Source organism: Crotalus tigris, unplaced genomic scaffold (genome assembly GCF_016545835.1).
Source record: "Crotalus tigris isolate CLP2741 ecotype Arizona unplaced genomic scaffold, ASM1654583v1 scf7180000024167.7108832, whole genome shotgun sequence".
NCBI classification, from domain to species: domain Eukaryota; kingdom Metazoa; phylum Chordata; class Lepidosauria; order Squamata; family Viperidae; genus Crotalus; species Crotalus tigris.
Window position 1 is genome coordinate 3,202,248 of NW_024100417.1, and position 21,209 is coordinate 3,223,456.

At 38.6% G+C, this 21,209-nt stretch overlaps 1 protein-coding gene across 6 annotated transcripts in view; it reads left to right on the top strand.

Moving 5' to 3' along the window:
- Window positions 1–1,188: 1,188 nt before the first annotated feature.
- Window positions 1,189–21,209, top strand: part of RBM15 (RNA binding motif protein 15) — a 30,991-nt gene continuing 10,970 nt past the window's right edge. For 4 of the 6 annotated variants that reach the window (XM_039323101.1, XM_039323105.1, XM_039323103.1 and 1 more), the window contains exons 1-2: window positions 1,190–9,118; window positions 10,127–10,175. In XM_039323101.1, coding sequence (XP_039179035.1) covers window positions 1,291–4,119 — 2,829 coding nt within the window. In that variant the 5' untranslated portion in view covers window positions 1,190–1,290 and the 3' untranslated portion in view covers window positions 4,120–9,118; window positions 10,127–10,175. Of the gene's footprint in view, window positions 9,119–10,126; window positions 10,176–21,209 lie in introns of all 6 variants that reach the window. The other 2 variants (XM_039323106.1, XM_039323102.1) reach the window with 2 other exon arrangements.

Below are 21,209 nucleotides of genomic sequence, written 5' to 3' on the forward strand. Positions count from 1 at the left end.
AAATAAATTAATAATTTCTAGGTCATGGTATCCTGTTCCCCAAAGGATATAGGAAGAATAGTACCTGCGGTTCATTCTTTTTTTAGCGTTGTAGTAATTTTTTTCCAGTAAGCCTTTTCAGTCGACTGTTTTATTAAATTATTATTTGCAAATGCTCTACTTGTTACGGCCATTTAATGAGATTTATGGATTTAATGAACGAGATTTCCGAGAACACCAACAAAACTATTTTAACAAACCGAAGGGCTTCGAAAACCCAATTCTTCCAGGAAACCATCGATGAGTGACTGGATTTTATCCCCGGCGCTTTCTGTTTTCCATGTGCTTTATATTCTTCCTGCTTTAAGCCTTTGTAAGTCGCCCAGACTGGTTTGGCGAAGAAACGGGACTTGGGAAACTAATTTGAAAGGACTCCGGGTTAAGAATTGCTTTTGGACGAGGTTCCAAGATGAGAGAAGGCAGACTCGGATCCTTTCCGTTCCTTCTTCGCGAGATCCGCTAAGCCAGCGTTTCTCAGTCTCAACAACCAAGATGCGTGAACATCAACTTCCAGAATTTCCTCGCTAGCACTGGGTGGAGAATTGACCTGGCTGGCGGGGGAATTCTGGGAGTTGAAGTCTACACATCTTAAAATTGCCGAGCTGAAACACTTCCTGCCTAGACGAACGCACGCCAGCGGTCGCTAGGAGATGAAAACAGTAATGATATCCACCCGACAAATCTTTTCCCGCCTAAAGTTAAAGAAGTCGAAGCTGCGTCGCATGCAGACGCCAAACAACCAACTGAGGCCACTGTTCCCCCCCCCCCCGGTTCCCCGCCATCTCTTTGGTCTGTCAAACCCAAAGTTCCCACGTGGTCTGAGCACTTTTGCGCGGGTTGAAGCCAGCAAGGAGACTCGGGCCTTAACCTAGAAAAACCGTCAATGAGAGCGTGGAGTGTGGGGGGGGAAACAAAGAATTGGGATTCCTGCTTCAACCAATGGGATGGAAGTTCTTCCAGTTCGGACCATTACCGCTCAAGAAATCGATGAGTGATTGGCGGTTCAGCCAACGGCCTAGTGAAAGTCTTGTAGGAAGGCGGGATTTCCGTTTCCGGTGCTCTGAGCGCTTCAGATTCTACGCTTTTCTTCACCGACAGGTCCTTTGTGCAATGAACACGATGTGCTCCGATTAAACTGTCCAATGCCTACCCAGTGGGCGGAGTTCCAGCCTGCCGGAGGTTCCAAGATGGCGGCGGGTGCGTGAGGCGCGATACTCCGCGCGCGATTCCCTCTTGCTGGCGCTTGCCGCCATGAAGGGCAAGGAGCGCTCGCCTGCCAAGGCCAAACGGTCCCGCGGTGGCGAGGATTCTTCTTCGGTGCGGAGCGAGCGGAGCAATAAGAAGCCCAGCAACGGCGGTGGGAAATCTGCGGGCGGCGGCTCGAGTGAGGGCGGTGGCGGCAGCGGCAGTAGTCGGCGGAGCCTTCATTTGGAAAAAGCGAGTCGGGCCAGTAGCCGTGAATATGAATCGGCCGCGGTGGGGGTCTCTGGGAGCGGCAGCAGCCGCCACGGCTACAGCGGGAGCAACAACAGCAGCAAAAATGCGGAGTCTTCCTCGTCCTCGCGTGGCAGCAGCAGCCGTGGCGGCGATTCCCGCGCGCCCCCCTCTGACTCCGGCAGCGGCAGTGAGTATAAGACGCTCAAGATCAGCGAGCTGGGCTCGGCGCTGAGCGACGAGGCGATCGAAGACGGGCTCTTCCACGAGTTCAAGCGCTTCGGAGACGTCAGTGTCAAGATCAGTCGCCTCCCGCCGGGGACTGGGTCTGGCGACGAGCGGGTGGCCTTTGTTAATTTCCGCCGCCCTGAGGATGCCCGAGCTGCTAAGCATGCTCGCGGCCGCTTGGTCCTCTACCATCGGCCGCTGAAGATCGAGGCCGTTTATGTAGGGGGCAGCAGCGGAGGGGGAAGCAGCCGGCGACGCAGCAGTCGTTCCCCAGCCCTTTTGGACAAGGAGTCTCCTTATGGGGCCTCAGCAGTGGTTGTGGCGGCGGCATCTCCTGCAACTATCAGGCACCCTGCAACTGGAGCGACTCAGAGGGCCCTCTCTCCTGCTGGGGGAGGGGCGGGCTTAGGGTACAGAGACTTCCGATTGCAACAGCTTGCCCTTGGTCGTCTGCCCCCACCGCCTCTGCCCCGGGAGCTGGAAAGAGAACGAGACTATAGTGGTTTCTATGATCGGGTAAGGCCCACATACAGTCTCGATCGAGTTGCTGGAGTGGCAGCTGCTGCATTTCGTGGGGTTGGTACAGGAACAGCCACTGAAAAAGAGATCAGTCCTGAAGATGACCAGAGAGCTAATCGCACCCTGTTTCTGGGTAATTTGGATATATCGGTTACAGAGTCAGACCTTCATAGGGCTTTTGATCGCTTTGGGGTTATCACTGAAGTGGATATTAAGAGGCCAACCCGGGGTCAAACTAGCACATATGGATTTCTTAAGTTTGAGAACTTGGATATGGCCCACCGAGCTAAGCTTGCCATGTCTGGTAAAGTGCTCTTGCGCAATCCTATTAAAATTGGCTATGGTAAAGCAACCCCCACCACGAGACTCTGGGTGGGTGGCCTGGGACCATGGGTACCATTGGCTGCTCTTGCCAGGGAGTTTGATCGCTTTGGTACTATTCGTACCATTGATTATCGTAAAGGTGACTCATGGGCCTATATCCAATATGAGAGTTTGGATGCTGCACAAGCTGCTTGTACCCACATGCGTGGCTTTCCTTTGGGTGGGCCAGACCGTCGCCTGCGTGTGGACTTTGCTGACACTGAGCATCGGTATCAACAGCCCTATTTGCAGCCATTGCCACTTCCACCCCCTACTCATTATGAGCTAGTAGCAGAAACATCAGCTTTTGGAGCACATCGTGGAGCGCCACCAGATCCACTCCGAGGTGCTCGGGATAGAACACCACCACTGCTCTATGGTGACCGTGACAGAGACCTATATGCTGAAACAGAATGGGTGCCTCCTCCACCTCCAGTTCGGGACCGAAGTAACCGAGCAACTGTTTATGATGCACTTGAAAGTCTGGAACGGCGTCGAGATGGTTGGTCTCTAGAAAGAACTCGTGGGGAAAGGGAGCTTGGTAGCAGTAGTAGAGACCCACCTAGGAAGCGAAGGCTAGTGGAGGATGGGGGTCGACATTTGGACCGATCACCAGATAGTGAACGTTCATCTTCATCTCGTAAGCGTCACTGCCCTGCTGTAGCATCTCCTCAAGATCGTAGTCCTGAAACAAATTTAATCAGAGACCGTTATAATACTGATATTGATCGGCCCTCTTCTCGCTTACTCTTGTTGGATCGTCCTTCACCCGTCAGAGAGCCACGTAAGGGGAGTTTGGAGAGAGGCCAGAGTGAGAAGCGGGAACATAAAAGTTTGGTGGAAAAAGAAAGAAAACATCGCACACTTGCATCAGCTGCCATCCAAGAGTGCAAGAGTCCAGCTAAAAAGGATGAGCATACTTCTGAAGGGAACAGTAGCAGTGGATCTCGGCTGAAGCCACCCCAAAAGCAGCAACAGCAGGATGGAACTTCAAAATCAGGATCATCTACCAAACTCTGCCTAGCCTGGCAAGGAATGCTTCTGTTAAAGAACAGCAATTTTCCATCAAACATGCACCTGCTTCAGGGTGACCTCAGCGTAGCTAGCAATCTGCTGGTGGAAGGAACAACTGGTGGCAAAGTGGCCCAACTAAAGATAACACAGCGTCTTCGTTTGGACCAGCCCAAGTTGGATGAAGTTACCCGTCGTATCAAAGTAGCAGGACCCAATGGATATGCTATTCTACTTGCTGTGCCTGGTACCACAGACAACCGTGCCTCATCCGGGGCTGGTGAAGCTAATACCACCTCTACCCAGCGACCATTAAGAAACCTGGTGTCCTATCTTAAACAAAAACAGGCAGCTGGAGTGATAAGCCTCCCAGTAGGAGGCAACAAAGACAAAGAAAACAGTGGGGTCTTGCATGCTTTCCCCCCCTGTGATTTTTCTCAGCAGTTCCTGGATTCTACAGCAAAGGCCCTGGCTAAATCGGAGGATGACTATTTGGTCATGATCATTGTTCGTGGTGCATCTTAAAGTCCTAATGCTTTCTGTGCTTATTCTGCTGCTTCATACAACTCCCCCTCCTCCAGTGTCTGCCAGGTGCTAAGCTTTAGTCAACACCCTAAGTATAATTTTAGATCTGTAGTTACTGTTATTTTCCCTTTATTTTCTATAAACTCTAGAGAGCAAATATATTAACTGTTCACTAGGCTACCCTCAACTGTCTTGCTAGTGACAGTATAGTAAGAAGGGATGGTCTGCTTTCACTAAAATATGAAACATTGAACAAGCTTGCCTCCCTCTTTTTTTATCTTTTAACTTGTCCTTGTTCATTTCACAACTTAAATTCTAAATTGCCATACTTAAAACATTCATAGTTCATGCCCATTCTGAGTCTTGCAGCTTCCATAAAACTATAGATATAATTTCAAAATAATTCCTAGTTTAAAAATGTAAAATCAAATAGAATTAACTCATGGTTGAGTCCCTGATACAGCTGCCATTAAGCCTTCATGGTGCAATGTAATTTTTTTTCAATTGGGTTTTCAAGTTTTGTTCCCAAATTTGGAGAAATGCATACCCTTGAAGAATGTTCCTAAATGGTATTTTGCTTTGTTGATTTTTTAAAAACGTGTGTGCATTTAAAGGTTGTAGTTTTAATGAGAGCTTTACTATAGCCCGTGAACATCATGAATTTCTGCATTCAAGAAGCAGGTGGTTTATGGTATCATTGTTCTTATTGCCCATTGCTAATTGTAATAGGCACAATGAATTCTGAAGTGTAACTTGGAAATGCAACTTTCAAAGATGGCACTTAACTGTTGCAAAAAGTTCTGCCATAAAACCATTTCAGTTATTCTATCCCTGTGGAAATAGAAAAATAGAATACCTGCTCAATATTTTTCAGGTAAAATATAGACATTATGCGAGGTTTTATAGTCTGGTTTGCACTGTTTTAATCTTGACACTTTTGCATTCACTTTATATTTCTAAATGTTGGGGAAGCAATTCAGTTTACTAAAAGAACATAATTCATTTGAAAGCAAGCCTTTAAAAGCAGTTCTTATTTTAAAAAAAAATATGTGATAAGACTTAGGAAAGAATCAACAGTTTAAATGTGTGGCTTTTTGCTTGGTCTCTTTTCTAGTCCAATATTTTTGTTCGTTTGTAAAGCCACTGTACAGTAACAATAAGTTTCTCATGTGTAAACCAATTCTCAAGTTTGAATAAGTACAATTAGTTGAAATTTGGCTTAGTGAAACATTGCTCAGTGAAATAATATTGGGAAATGTGCTATTCTTAAAGTATTTTTTTCAAGTAGAGCCTCACTTCTGAAACCTTTACACCTTTTCACTTTTTAAGAATGTGGGTATAGTAACCTAAATCCCACAATTCTGAAATACAAATTGAAAATATAAATTGTTCTGTAATAAATGAAACTTGGAACTGTGAACCAAATTAAATCTAGCCACTATTATAGGCAGAGTCACTAAGACAGTTTTATGTTGCCTGTATTGCATAACATATTGGATTGTCCATATTACTGCATTTGTAAATGCAGTATGCTGGTGGCTACACAAAGAGTTTTCTTAGTGTATTTATTTGAAGACGGAATTTGCTCTATGTTTAAAAGCCATCCTTGTATTTTTTGAAAATAATCAGATTTGAAAGTCAAACTTGTTGGCAATACATGCTCTCCTTGTTAAAAAAAAATCCTACAGAACTTGGATTTGAGGTAAATTGTTTAAACATTCTAGCATTTTAGGCAACTTTTGGGAACTGGTGTTGGAAAACCCTACACCATGGATTTCTTTTTCTATTTTAATTGAAAATTATGTTCAATGCTGCTTGTCATGATTTGAACTAGGTAAAGGATATGTGAAATGGGCAATTCAGTTTTCCAAACCCTTATCTAAGTTTTTTTTTTTTTAAAAAAAAGAAAGAAGATAGTCCATTAGTAGCTATAGAAAGAAAAAGAATGTTAGGAGTCCAATTTAGACTAAAATGATAACCAACATTGGATGGCACAGCACTTAGTTATAGATGCTATAGCATTGAATTATATGCTTTTTTTGTATTAGTATAATAGCAGTGCAGTTATTCATTTGAGCCAACCTCCAAGACTTCAGCATAGCAAAAATTAAGTTTTGTGACACATCTGTATGGGAAAAAAGAGGATTGTGATCTTTTGTATATGGTATTATGAAGCTTTAGAGCAATGTATATTGGAATGCTGCACATGTCCAGAAATTTGTTTCCAGAGGTACAACATTAGGATGGAGAATGTGTCTTTTCCTGAGAGTCACTTAATACCACTTTTGGGGGAGCTGGATAGGAAAATCTTAACTGACATGTTGTCTTTAGGATTTAAATTCTATAATTGGAAACTTAAGAGGTTGGTTTCCCCCCCCCCCCTTAAAGTTAACTAGGAGTTTTGCATTTTGACAGTTCATCATACGTGGTTGGCTGTCAGTGGAGTATCAGTTTAAGGCTACCTCATTTACCAGGATCCACTTTTGTGTTTTTACAATTGCCTCCCAATTTTGATTATCAAAATTTGAAACACTGGGAGGCAAGATTAGCATTTCTAAAACCAATATATTTAGCGTGAGTCTTTTCTTCCCAAGTTATATAAGGGGGAAAAGAAGAAACCTTCCTTAGCAATTTAAGCAAATAGTTGATTATGTTTTTTAAAAATGTAGGAATACATCTGAAAGATAAGTCATTGGATAAAAATGAAAAAGTTAAGGGTAGCCACTTAAGCATACAAAAGAATAATCCTGATTGTAGGGTGCCTGATTGAATGGCTTGGAAAATGAAGAAATTATTGTAAAATAATTTGATGTATGTTAATTTCCTTGCCTTCGATTTTTTCCCATAGAGTAAACAATATTAGCTGCTCCAGATGTGTCATTGAAGATAAATATTTCTCTTTACATTATCCAAATTATTTTGGAACAACTAGAAAAATTCACAGATGTGGGATGAAGAGAATCCATTGCATATTTTAGCTAGTTTTCTCCAATAAGTAAAGAGTCTGTAGTTGGAGATAACATAGCAATGTGAAAAAAAATATACTTACAAACAGAACACTAAATTTCATGTTCTTGTTTGACTTTTTGAAAGAGAGAGAAATTGTGTGAATTGTGAAAATTCAGTTGATTTTTCTCCTGTAATGTTTTTTTTACTAGTACAACTGATTTTTTCCCCAATCTGTACCCTATATTTTAACTCCCTGAACTACTATTTGTGCATTTATATACAGATGTTAATTCATTTCAAAAGCTTTGTGCCAGTGAAGGGTGATTGGTGCTTTCAGACATTACCTAGAACATGAATAGCCTTGTAGTTCGAACAGTTATCTGTAAATGTAGGAAGAAGACAGATCTCTTGTAAACTTTTGTACTGAATAACCTCTTCTTTCCTCCTGAAAGCAAGGCTAGTGAAGTGCTGAAGACCACAACGGATTCCAAACTCTAATGGACCTTTGCGAAGAAAAGCGTTGGCTTATGTGGAATTTACATGGGCCTCATGGAAGAAAGCTTATCTGTTTAGTATTTGTGCATTTTACTAAAATGCCAGCTTAAAAAGTTGTGTATCTGCTATTTGTGATGCCAATGCCCATGTTTTTAAGTGGAAAATTGACCTCTTTGCTTTGTGCTGTGTACACAAGATTTCTGCAAAAGTAAAGGAAAAAAAAACCTTTTTATGGCTCACACAGCTTAAAATAGCTGTCACTCAAAACATGCGCTCACAGTCGAGCTGATTTTGTTTCATTCTAAATAAATTGTTTCTTTTGAGGAAAGTGGTTTTTCTGCCTGGAAATGAATTGACGACAAACCTTTGACCCCTTTGTTTGCAGCTGTGGGGGTACTTTACAACTGCTCCTGCTGCTCCTTCTCCTCGATCTGATAGTTGTGGGTCTCAAACAACAAACAGGGAAACCTTCGCTTTGATATTGACCATCCTTTATATCAGATCTGAAGAAATCTAGTTTGTTGTGTTGCTGTGTCCTCTTGTGTACGGTGAATGGGGATCAATGGCTGCTATCTCCTCATCTTTACGAGGAAATGGTGCTGTTGCTGGCATGCAAGAAGCAGGGAAAGCATCTTAAGTCTCAGAACAGTGTACAGATCTGGGACTTTGTTGATTTTGAAGAGCTGGAGTTCCTGAATTTTAAGTTCTTGATTTATTTTGTTCACCTAACTTGTTTGGCCTTAGTTCTGGTTTTAATTTGAAGAAAGTTTGAAATTGCTTTGCATCTTGCTCATAACCTTTTCACCAAATTGAAAACAAAAAGAAAAAGTAACTCATAAAAAAAATTAAATGATAGCGCGTTTCCAGACACAATTGAAGAGCTCCTCCACAACCAGGGGCTTTTCTTCAGAGTTATGCAGTCCTGGGTGTAGTTCTGAATGGAAGAAGAGTTCCTGAGAGCTAGAGTGCTGTCATTTTAAAACCTGTACGATTGTTATTGGTGCTCTTACTTGACCAGTTTTGAAGCAAATGGTCTACACACCTTGGACGTGCATGCAACCTTGATCGTTTCGTAGGTACCACTGCAAACTTTTAGTTTGTAGTACAGATGATATCAGGAGGAAAAAAGTGGTGAAACTTTGAAAAAAATTGTGCTATATTTCCTGCATTTGGGGATCTTGAGCTTTGGAAAGCTGTTCCCACTGTGCAGGAGTACAACTCTTTGCTGCAGGAGACTTCGGGGCACAGTTGACAACACATCACCAGAGGTCAAGAGGAAGCGAACAGTGCTGCACCTGCATCGTGGCTGCAGAAACTGCATTTGTTTCCCAAGTCTCTTAGAATTAACTAGTTGCCATTTGGCATGCAGATGGAAGACACCTTGAAATGCAAGCTTGCTCTGGTTGCCTTGAAATGCTTAACCTATTGTGGATAAAGAACACTAGCGCTGTCCTGTATTCACGCAGGATGATTGCTAGGCAGCAGGTGCTTATCAACCAAGGATGCTACGATTATGGGTTCCCATGGCAAACTGCTGTATAAAACTCTTAAACAGGTAAGGGGTTTTTAAGAGGTCAAAGTGAATTGTAATTATAAGGAACTGGGTTGACTGCTTTTAGGCTTTGCTCATTGTAGCCTTCCAAGTTCTTAAATGATTGGTTCTTACTAACTTTTACAGTACCCCTCCCCCAATGCAAAGAGGTTTAGTACAATTAAGTATTAATTTGAACATCATTTAATGCCACTTTCATATTGATTCCTGAACTTTTTAAATGATGTAAGTAGTTGTGAGAGTTGAGCATTTATGGTAACATTTCTGTTCAGTAAATTACTGAAGCATCTAAGAGGCTTGTATCAAATACAGTAATCTCTAACAAGGTCCAGGCTATCCTTTGTAAGAAAAGTAATGTAAAAAAGGTGCATATGGATTTCTGGGTACATACATAACAAAACAAAACATATTTATGTTATGATTGGTCCCTTTCCTATGTACAGTGAAAGATAGTGGAATGTGAAAAGGTCAGTTTTTAGATAATTGATTTTTTTTCAATATTTAGTTGATTCAGATATGACTAGAGATACAATCAGTTTGCATATGGAATGCTAGAGGATATCACTAGACAAGCTACTTAGCAGAAATAGTTACAATTCTAAACTTTAGAATTTTTCTAGATTGGTAAGTAAGAAGTTCCATTAAGTATCATCCTTTATTGGAAGAAAACAGCTTATTTTAATACATAGGTGAGAAGGTGTGGTTAAGTATCCTCTATGATTGCAATCAAAAAAGTTTGTATTTCTAACAGAATAGCCTTGCTCCTATCTACTCAGAAGTAATTCATATAAAATGGAATTTACTGTTATATATTTCTCTACAGAATTGCATCTTAAAAGAGTTTCTAATGAGGGAATGATACAGTTAGCAAACTGAAGAAGATTCTTCAGATAATTAAATCAAAATATTTGATATATTTTCCTTTTATTGTTCAACCCAGTATATAACTGCAGTGCATTTGGTGCTGGGAAATGCTTTAATAGCTGTTCCATAATAGTTATTTTTTCACAGGATTGGTCAGCCCCTCTGGATTGATTAGAGGGACATCTTTATCTGAAAGGTAACTGTATTTTTTCCATAAGAATGAAATGCTGCTTAAGTTGGCTTTGACTATGACATAAGAATATAAAATGGACTTAGCCGTGTAAGCATTCAAAGCAGACTTGAGAAACTTACGAAACTGCACTTCGTTAGAGCACTGTCTTAAAATTATATATTGTAAAACAAAAGCTGAAATAGCAGTTTTAATATTAAACAGCATTTAATTACTAATTTTGGAAAATCTTACTAATTTCAGCAAAGAAAATTATCCCACTAAAATCAATGAAATTGAAAAAATGATTAACTTTGGCAATACTGTACATAACTTGTACAGTTAAAGGCAGCTTTTAGTCACCAATTCAAATATTAGGGCTATACAGTTTTACGATTTCAGACAGTATTTCATTAAAAAGGTAAATAATCTAAATGAAATATTGCCCCTCTGCAATGGTACATAATCCTCACATTTCTCCTTTTTTCTAGCTGAATATAACAAACCTAACTCTTTGTTCTTCTGACTTGTGTACCGTAATAGGTATAGTCTTAAAGAAGATTTTGGAAAATACCTTTGCATTAAGTCCTTGTAGAATTCATGTTTCAACATAACGAAGACTATTTTTAATGTCATGATAAACCAAGATTTATTGTAATGTGCATGACTTTATGAAGCCTTGGGCTTATTTACATTCTTTAGGAGAATAGGTTTGTATAGCTTTTAGTTTGATTGTACTTAGAATGCTCTGATGTTTACATTAATTATATACTACATTAACTTGTGTTTTGAATTGGCTTGTTTCAGAAATATTTATAATTGATATTAAGCCAGAATCTCTAGTTCATATAAAATGAGATGCTCTGGTTAGCTAGAGTTAAATGTTTCCACAAGCATTCTTGGACTCACGCAAAAGGAAAGGTCCGGGGATACTGTGATTGGTGTATGTCATGCAATGATTGACTTCGTGTCCATAGTCTGGCAAATGATGTTTATTTTTTCTGCACTAATTTAACAATGCAGCTAAGATTTGCCTCCATTATTTTATCCCAGATATGCTTAGATGAGGTGGGGAAAAGCCTTCCTGAATGTAACATATAAAAATTAATTGTTCAGGAATTATGGCTGCTAATTGGCAGAAGTTAAACAGGCGATCGCAAGGGAAATGGCGCTTCAGGTTAGACTGGGAATTCAAAAAGCATCTCAGAAGATAATAATATCTATGTGGTTGCTAGAAACTGCAGTTACTGGGAGTCAAGTTTAGTTGAAGAATACCTATGCATTTTTTTTTACATCTTTACAAAGTATTTTTACAAATATTTTTATTCCAGACCTAAGCATATTTAGATAAAATCCTTAGAAAACAGTGGGTCTTTATTCCTGATTAATTTGCATCAAATTGATTTCATTTACTCTGGTCAAATAATTTAAATTTGGATCTAACTGGAGAATTATCTTCAGTTTAAAGTTGCATCATGTGCAAAGGTTTATCACACATAATGAAAATATGCACATAGGATTTGATATATGACAAAGTATTCATCATAGTGAGGATTGCTGTAATCCTACCCACAGGTAGCATTTTTGAAAGGTATATGAGAAAAGTGCCTACCTGTTATGGCAGTGAGAGCATAGGAATACTCGCAAGAGAAGAATGCATAAATAAATGCACAATCTTCAATGGTTGTAGAATTGAATTATTTATTCTGGGTAGTTTCTTATGTGAATCAGAATAAATTATGCAAAAAAAAAGGAAAGAAAGAAAAGGCAACAGTGTGTAGATTTACACAATTGCATTTGATTTGAGCACAGAATATACATAACTGTTCATTTAAAGCCAATCACTATTTAGTATGGCAGGTGGGGTCGGAATCAAATTAAAAACACGAAGAGAAGAAAATTCCTTGATTATATTCCTAAATTAAATGTGCATGGTTCTTGAACAGGTTGAACATTTCAGGCAAATCCCTGGTGTTTTCAAGTGCATTATTTACTAAGTTACTGTCCCCAGGAGCCTGGTGTTAAGTCTACCTGCTAGATATGCCTGCTGCTTCTAGGTTCTGGTGATGACAAACTTTGATTATTAAGGACAGTAATAATTGGACTTTAACTCAAAGAATAATAGGGCATACAGGCCAGAGCATAGAAGACATCAAGGCAGTCACCTTTTGGGTGTAAAAAAGCATTCAGTGGTACTTATCAAGATACTTTGGACAGTGTGCTGTGTATATATTCGTTTCTACTTTCCATTATGTTTTATATACTTGAGATAATTTTTAGTCATAAAGGTATCTTCATTTCTGAATAATCTGAAGTGGTTTGGAAGATAAATCGGAGGTTGCCGTTTATTTAACTATTTATTAGATTTTTAACCCACCTTTATTACCTTTTAAGTAACTCAAGGCAGCGAACATACATAATACTCCTTCCTTTCATTTTTCCCACAATAACAATCCTGTGAGATGGGTTGGGCTGAGAGAATGACTGGCCCAAAGTCACTCAGCTGGCTTATATGGTATGTATTCATTTTTTATTTTTATTTTTTTGCCTTTGGGTCAGCCTTGTTTTGTGGTCACCAGATAAGATACGTTCTTACAGTTTTCCAGGAAACATTTTCAGGAATGGTTTGCCTTTTCTTTCAACCTAGTACTGAGAGTGTGATTGGCCCCAGGAATAGAATTCAGGTTTCTCAGCTTCTAGTCCAGCATTTTAACTACCAGATCCAACTGGCTCATCGTTGATTTTCTGGGTCACACAGTTGGTGAACAAAGTACCCTCACAGTTTTCGGAATGGAGAATACGGTATTTCAATTTATTTATTTATTTCAACTTAATATAAAAAAAAACAGTAAAGATGGCAAATCCCATCAGCAGCAGTAAGCATATGCTCAGCAAAGGGGTTCAATGACTCTAGCTCAGAACCTGGGGAAAAAAGCTAGATTTTTAAGGCCATCCAGAACAGCATCAGAGGGAGCTCCATCTTGCTCTCAGAGAAAGGCTTATTCTAGCAGACAGGTGCTGCAACAAAGAAGGCATGCTTCTGGGGTCCTGTTTGATGGCACTACTTAATCAAAGGAATCTGGAATGCCCCAACCCTGTCAGGTTGAAATGCCCAGGCTGATATCACAGAGAGAGGTAGTTTCTCAAGTAATCCAACCTCCTACCAAGTAAATCTTTATAGGCCTTAACCACCATCTTGAATTGCACTCAGAAGCAGATTGGAAACCAGTGCAGCTTGCAAAGAGAGGTACCACATGGGCACAAGGGTATATCCATCACTGCCTGCACCAGTTGAAGGTTCCAAGGAGCTTTTAAATGGCAGCCAAATGAAAGATGCATTGCACATCAAGGTATGATAGGACGAAGTCATGAATGACTATCTGAAGGGCCTCTGAATCTAGGAAATGATCCAGAGGGTGTGCTAGATGAAGCGGTTCAAGTGCTTTTGTGGCACAACTGTCACCTGCTCATTGAGCAGGAGCTGTGTATCCAGGAGACCCACACGTTGTACATCACTTCAAATTGGGGAAAGTCAATATAGAGTGAATACAAACTGAATACAGGGTTTCTATTTTCCAGATTGAATGGTTAAAAGAGAGAGCATCTTGATGCAATGTAACAGAAAAGATACTGTATATTCTAATTCTTTAGGTATCACACCATTACACTATCTTTTTAGCCAACTATAGGCATGCTGAATGTCTAAGGTTTTTTTTTAAAATCTTAGAGGATAAATGTATTTTGGGTTGAAAAGGCAGTATTAACAACTAATTGAGTTAGCTGTTGGAAGTGGCAGACACAGGAGAGAGCACAAAAATCATTTTTAAGGATATATCTTTTAGTTCCTTTTAAAATCTTCATGGTGCTTAATTATTACAGTGGATAGTGATATATTTTTCTTTTGTGCGAGGACAAGTAGTGAACAAAATGAAAACAATGTTAAAAGTTTTACTACAAAATTAAAGAGTAAGCTTAGAGTTCTGGGCTGCAAAAATCTGAACAAGCATCAAAGAGTTAATACTTTTCTTGCTCTCTTTGCTGCTGTTTAGTGGTTGTTTGGATTATTGCAGACCAGTTTTTGTATTTCTATGCTATGCTACGCTACCAGACAGAACTCTCTAATGACAGACAAGACTGGGGGCAGTAGAGTGGCAGCACAATTGAAACATGAAATGCCCTGGACTTAAAAACATAAGTGTCTGATATGCAATGTTTGTTTATAATGAGAAAGATCCCCCCAAATAGGAATTCCATTAGTATATTGCTACCTACCAAAATGTTCTCAAATATTTTGGAAAGCTTTTCAAAAAATCTTCTAAATGACTGCAGCAAGGTGCTAGGAGACCCTTTAATTCCTAAATTAAATTGGATATTATTATTTTTTTTGCAGCTTTGCCTACTTATGTCAAACACTAAGGAACTTTTTTTTTTGTTGCCACCCTGGAACTGAAAACCAGGTTCACACGTGAAGATTCAGTTAAACTAATTTATTGCTAAAACCCTATGCACAGGCTTCAGTTGGCGCAGGAATCAATCAGCATCTGCTTAGAATTAGATAAAGGTCAGTAGCACTCAAGGGGGTTGGACTTCATTCTCTCATGGCTACTATGTAGGGTTCCTAGGCTGATCCCTCTTTTCACTCCCCTCCCCCCAAAGTTCTAACATCCCTTCTACAGTTTTAAAGGCAAATTGTCTTGAAGAAATGTTAAGAATTGGTAAGGTTACAGAACATTATACTAATATTTCTATTGATCTATTACACAAGATAGTATATTGAATCTAAAATATCAAGAAGGCTTCTCATAGCATCTTTTTTATTTATTTATAAAATGTATTGGCTGCTCATCTTACCATAGGGTAACTCTGGGTGGCTTACAGTTATATATACAGTTAAAACAAAAAAAGTTAAAATCAGATATTAAAACCAAGGACACACAAGGAGGGTGGGTGATTATCTAGAGTTTAGTACTGGATTATGGCTAAGCTTTACCAATTAAAATAAAACACTGCTGTCTGTAAACTATTTGCTGGGAAAGTTATAATTAGTCAAGAACCAACATTCTTCACACTGTCTATATTGTTCAGAAAAAAGGGAAAATATTTAGGTTTTTGGCTTGAGAATTATTATTAATATGAAATAAGTTCTTACAATAGTGATAATTCTGATGTTTTTTATTGGAGATAATTGGGAAGCATCTTGTTAATTGGATCCATGCTTGCCCGGGTTGATAAATGTCATCTAAAACTTTAGTTTTTTGATATACTGAGTTTTAGTCGTGGATATCAATACATCCTCTCCAGATGTACTGGAATTCCCAATCAGTATGGGCACATACATCTGGAATGCAATAAGTTGGGGAAGTTTAGCTTTAGTACCAACTTTCAGTTTTGTACTTTACTTTTTTCAGTGTATAGTTACAAATATGGTATTTGATTATATCTACCAAAGTGACAAGCTGTTCTGTTTCTTTTCTATTATCCAAGTAATTTAATGGTATTCCCCAACTTGAAAGGAGTAGTTGAGAAATTAATAGCTCAGAATAAGATGAATATGGATAGCCTTAGATTGTTCCCTAGGTTAGAGCATGGGTTTGAGTTCAAGTGACTGTGTTAATGAGATGCATTCTGGGTGGTTCAAGGAATCATAAACTAATTTTTGTGTGTAAGACTAGAGTATATGTATATTTATTCAATTTACCATGTGTTTAGACTCTTCTGGTTCGCATGTGACCACATACCAAACAGATAGAATCTTACGTGTAAAGAAAAATCACATAAATTATAAGTTAGTGTATTAAAAATTATTATCAGTACTCTCAAGAAGGATCTAAATCAATCCTTTGCCCTCATATAGAAATGCCCATATGTTAAATATTTTTATGTGTAGCCCTAAATCTTCGTATCAACTTCAGGAAGTGATTCCAAGTATTTGAGAAGGATAAATATCCAGCACCCCTTTTAGATTTTTTTTTGTCCTATAGATAAGTATTTCATTCCAAGGAGGAATAGCCTATAATTTATAGCCCACAAGGAACCCTTGGTTCTGTTTTCCTATTGGCATCCCAAAGGTGCTTTTCAAAAGCCAACTGGACTTCCTTTGTTGTTTCCTTGAAGACATTCGCTTCTCATCCAAGAAGCTTCTTCAGTTCTGATCAAATGGCAGGGAATGGTTCCATTCAATCACACTGATAATATGGCCAGTGGGAAAATGCTTGTGGATATTCTCACTCATCCAGGCCATGGTTGTGCCAAAGGTGCTTTTCAAAAGGGAATGGTTCCGTTCCCTGCTATTCAGACAGAATTGAAGAAGCTTCTTGGATGAGAAGGAAAAAAGTCTTCAAGGAAAAAACAAAGTCCAGTTGCCTTTTGGAAAACCATCTTTGGACAACCATGACCTGGATGACTGAGAATCTCCATAAGCATTTTTCTGCTGGCCATATTATCAATTTGATTGATCAGTGGGGAGCAGTTTGCTAGTTTACTGTTAATAGTAGCAGAAAACCAGAATCGGCAGTGATCCTTAGGAGATGAAGAAAGCCTTGTTTTTTCTCTAATCCTGCTCATAGTCCTTGAGGATGTGAATGGGAAAAGGCCAAAAACAGGAAAAAAAAAGTGAATTGCATGACTGGAATGCTGTAATCAGTAGGGGTGCCACTGTTGGAACTCTGGAACCAGTTCATATATAGCTTTGGGGGGAGGGTGTCAATCATAACTTCAAATTACGATGGTCGCTGTGACTATTAAATGAGGATATATTCTAATATAGTTCATATGTCTTTTATGAAACTTGGTATTTTATTTTCAACAATCTTTCTAAGTGTATCTCATCTCATGATGTGACACAGAGTTCTGTGGTTGCATATGAACAGTGTGGCCTATATTCATATTTTCAATCAAGGATTACCTTTTATAGCACCAATCAAATATGCAATAATAGTTTTTTTTATATGGAGAAGAAAAGGGAAAAAGAAACTTAGCTTGATGTATTTTTAAACAACTCAGAGGTATGCCATATTATGGGAAAATAACTGCCAGCATCATTTCTTCTTGTACTTCATACATTAAGACTCCTTTCTTGCTGATGTTTTCAGGAATGTAGGGATTTGCAGTTCTTTGAATTCATTTTGGAAAAAACAACTTGGAGCACATGAGAATGAAAAACATTTATTCTTTTCACAGAATTGTTCAGTCATGGAAAAAGGTGGCTACTTAAAAAAACAACAGCTGCAGACTGCTGCTACATTTGTGACCTTGCATGCTTTGAAATATTTTTTTAAACTAAATCCAAAACATTATACAGCTTCAAAGAATCATTCATGTAGCTTGATCCTAAGCATAGCAAAAGATTGCATCATGAGGAGGAGTGGGACAGTTTATAACATTATTTAATAAACATTGACAAAACAAAGTTGCAGGCCACTTTAAAAATGATACTTCCACTCTGATAATTTTTGATCTTAAGCATGGACATGATTCTGTTCATTGATAACTTATTGGTGTGAAATACTGCACAGAATTGTAATCACTATCCTAGCTATAACCATCACTCAGTCATGCTTATTTTTTCACAAAATATTTCTTCTTTATGTTAATGATTTTAGCCTTAAATCTTTTATATTAGAATGAGTTTGAATCTAACCAACAAATGACATGTTTGAACACAGTCAGTCTAACAAATGGAATCAGAATGATAATGCTGGTTGGAGTAAACTTATGTTTACTGATTTTACTTTATATTATAAATCCCCATCTTATTTATTACTTAAGCAACATATTTACATCAAGCTACTCTGCCTAGAGACAGGCTTCACAATTGGCTGACAATCTGAGAATGCATAACATACGGTATGTGTTTAAATTTTGTAGGAAGCAGTGATAACGTAGGTAAATTATGGTGGGACAGTGGTGAAAATGTCCGCATTAAATATTTAACGTTTCCAGTGAATGTAATAGTGCAGGTGCAGCAGATTTGAAAAAAAAGAAAATAGCCAGGAAGAAAATATCACTTCAATGCATGTTGTATTTCATTCATTTGATTTAAAGAACCATTCTAGAGCTAAAACTGCAGAAAATAATGTTCAAAATTGCCTTATTCTGTGGATGACATCTTAGGCAATTAGTAATAGTAAATATAAGGAAAAACAGATGACCTGTATTTTTCTTCCCATTCTGATGAAAACTGGGAATTGGTGATTCTAAAGATTATATACAATCCTTACAATATCATAAATCATATAAACACAGTTTGACAAGTTGAAACAATGCTTTTTGCATATCTGCATGGAAAAGTGGCAATATTCATAAATAAGCACAAATCTCATAGTGATCAATTAGATCAGGGGTGTCAAACTGCTAGCCCATGGGCTGGATGCGTCATGTCGAAACCGCACCCACCCCAGCCCCAACAATGAGGAAAAACTCATGATATGTTGCGACACGTCACGTGACATTGCGAGTTTGACACCCCTGAATTAGACTATCAGAGCAGAATTTCAGCTGACACAAATTTCTTGACCACTATTCACATTGGCATGCTGAGAACCAAGATTGTTTCCCTTGCTTCTTTTGTTAAAGAGGAACAAGTTTATACTGAAAAAGGTGAGGAACCAACAATATTTCTTGCTATTTTTGTGAAACAATCTATGGATGGATCAGGTATTTTCTGGGTAGGTTTAGTGAATTTATTTCGTTAATATTGGGATCCGTTTCAATACTTTTCTTTTTACCTCTGTACTGCTCAGGAGAAGATTCTCATTCAAAGTGAGCCTTTATCAGCAAATAAACAACTTTTAAGCTTAACAAATGATTATTATAATTATATAATAATTATATAATAATTATATAATAATCATATAATAATCATAATTCAGTCTTAGGGAAATGAAATAGGTAGGCACTCTTAATCAATACTATCAGTCATTATAGAGCTGCACATTGGGAGGTTGAACAAGCCAGATAGTGCCCAAGAGCCATGTAAGATAATGGACTACTGTAAGCCTGAAATGGAAAAGAAACTTGAATGTATGAGAAACCACCATAAGTGACTGAAGGGCTGTGTTCCTTTAACTGATATTGCCGTCAGATAAAAATAATACATTCTACTTTTGTAGCAATGATACTGCTACCTGCTAGAGTGCAAATATCTTTTTGTATTGGTCAGTGAGTTCCTTCACATTGCTAGGAAGTTGGCAATTGCAAGAACCAAGTAAAGCACATATGACACAAAACAATTGTACATCAGATTCCAACTGGAAACATTAAGTATACAAATAGAAAAGTCATCAACGTGGCACTTTTTTCTAAAAATTTCACAGCAAATGTAAGTATGAAAAGGATAACATTATGCAAGATTTAATAAATCTGTTATGCAAGATTTAACTGCTGGTTCAGTGTGAAAAAGCTCTGTTCACTAAGCAGACAGCCAATTTCACATGCTCCATACTTATTTAGAAGTACCGTATTTTTCGGCGTATAAGACGACTTGGCGTATAAGATGACCCCTGACTTCGGAGACAATTTGCATGGTTAGAAAGTCGTCTTATACGCCGAAAAATACCATATTTTCCGGCGTATAAGATGACTCGGCATATAAGACGACCCCCGACTTCGGAGACGATTTGCATGGTTTAGAAAGTTGTCTTATACGCCGGAAAATACGGTATGTGTTCATGCAGTATATAATGCTTTTCCTAGTTTAGGCAAATGATCTCTAAAGATAATAGTGGATAGAACCTTAGATCAGACTGTTTTCTAGCCATTGACCTGTGTTGAATTTCAATTATATGGTCAGTGGTTGTGTTAGCTTGGGAATTCCAGCCCAATGCATTTGTAAAACAGTTAGCTACAATTGGTAATAGTTATCCAAATTGCATAAGGCAGGCATAAATATTTCCTATCATCTATGAGCTGATTCTTTTTATATTGAAACTGATAAGATATAAATTACAATGGCTATAAAAATCTATATAGGTAGTCCTCAACTTAAAAATGTTTAGTTAATCTTCAAAGTTACAGTGACACTGAAAATAGAGACTTATGACCGTTTTTCACACGTTGCAGCATCCTCACGGTCATGTGAACAAATATCAGACACTGACTTATATTTATGACATTTGCAGGGGTCATCTGATCACCTTTTGTAACCTGACAAAGTCAGTGGGAAATCAAGATTAACTTAGTCACGTTACTAACTGAACTTGGTGTAGTGGTTCACTTAACTGTGGCAAGAAAGATCATAAAGTGGGGCAAAACTCAACTGTCTTGCTTAGCAACAGAAATGTTGGGCTCAGTCGTGGTTGTAAGTTGAGCACTAACTGTACACCCCCTGTTAAAGTGCCAGTTTTATGAGATGTAAAAAAGAAAATCAGACCAAGATAAATCACTTCAGATTTTTTCCACCTTTAATATACAATTCAATTGAAAAACTGTACAATTCAATTGAAAAACAAACAAATCTTTTAGAGGAAAAAATAAAAATAAGGCACCTACAATAACGTGGTTGCATAAGTGTACTTTAAACTAATATTTTGTTGAAGCACCTTTTGATTTTATGACAGAATTCGGTCTTTTGGGGTAGGAGCCTATAAGCATGACATATCTTGCCTTGGGAATCTTTGCCCACTCTTTCTTGCAAAAGTGCTCCAATCAGTCAGGTTGCAAGGACGTCTCCTGTGCACAACACTCTTTCAGGTCACCCTATAGATTTTCAATTGGATTCAGGTCCGGACTCTGCCTGGGCCATTCCAAAACTTTGATCTTCTTCTGGGGAAGACATTCTTTTGTTGATTTGGAGATATGCTCTGGGTCATTGTTGTGCTGAAATTCCTCTTCATCTTCAGCATTTTAGCAGAGGCCTGAAGGTTTTGTGCCAAAATTGACGGATATTTGGAATTGTTCATAATTCCATCCACCTTGACTAAAGCCCCTATTCCACCTGAAGAAAAGCAGCCCCAAACCATAATGCTGCCACTGCCATGTTTCACTGTGGGCACGATGTACACTAGGGTATGGTGTACAAAAACAACACCGATGCACAGTGTTGTTTTTGCACCAAACATACTT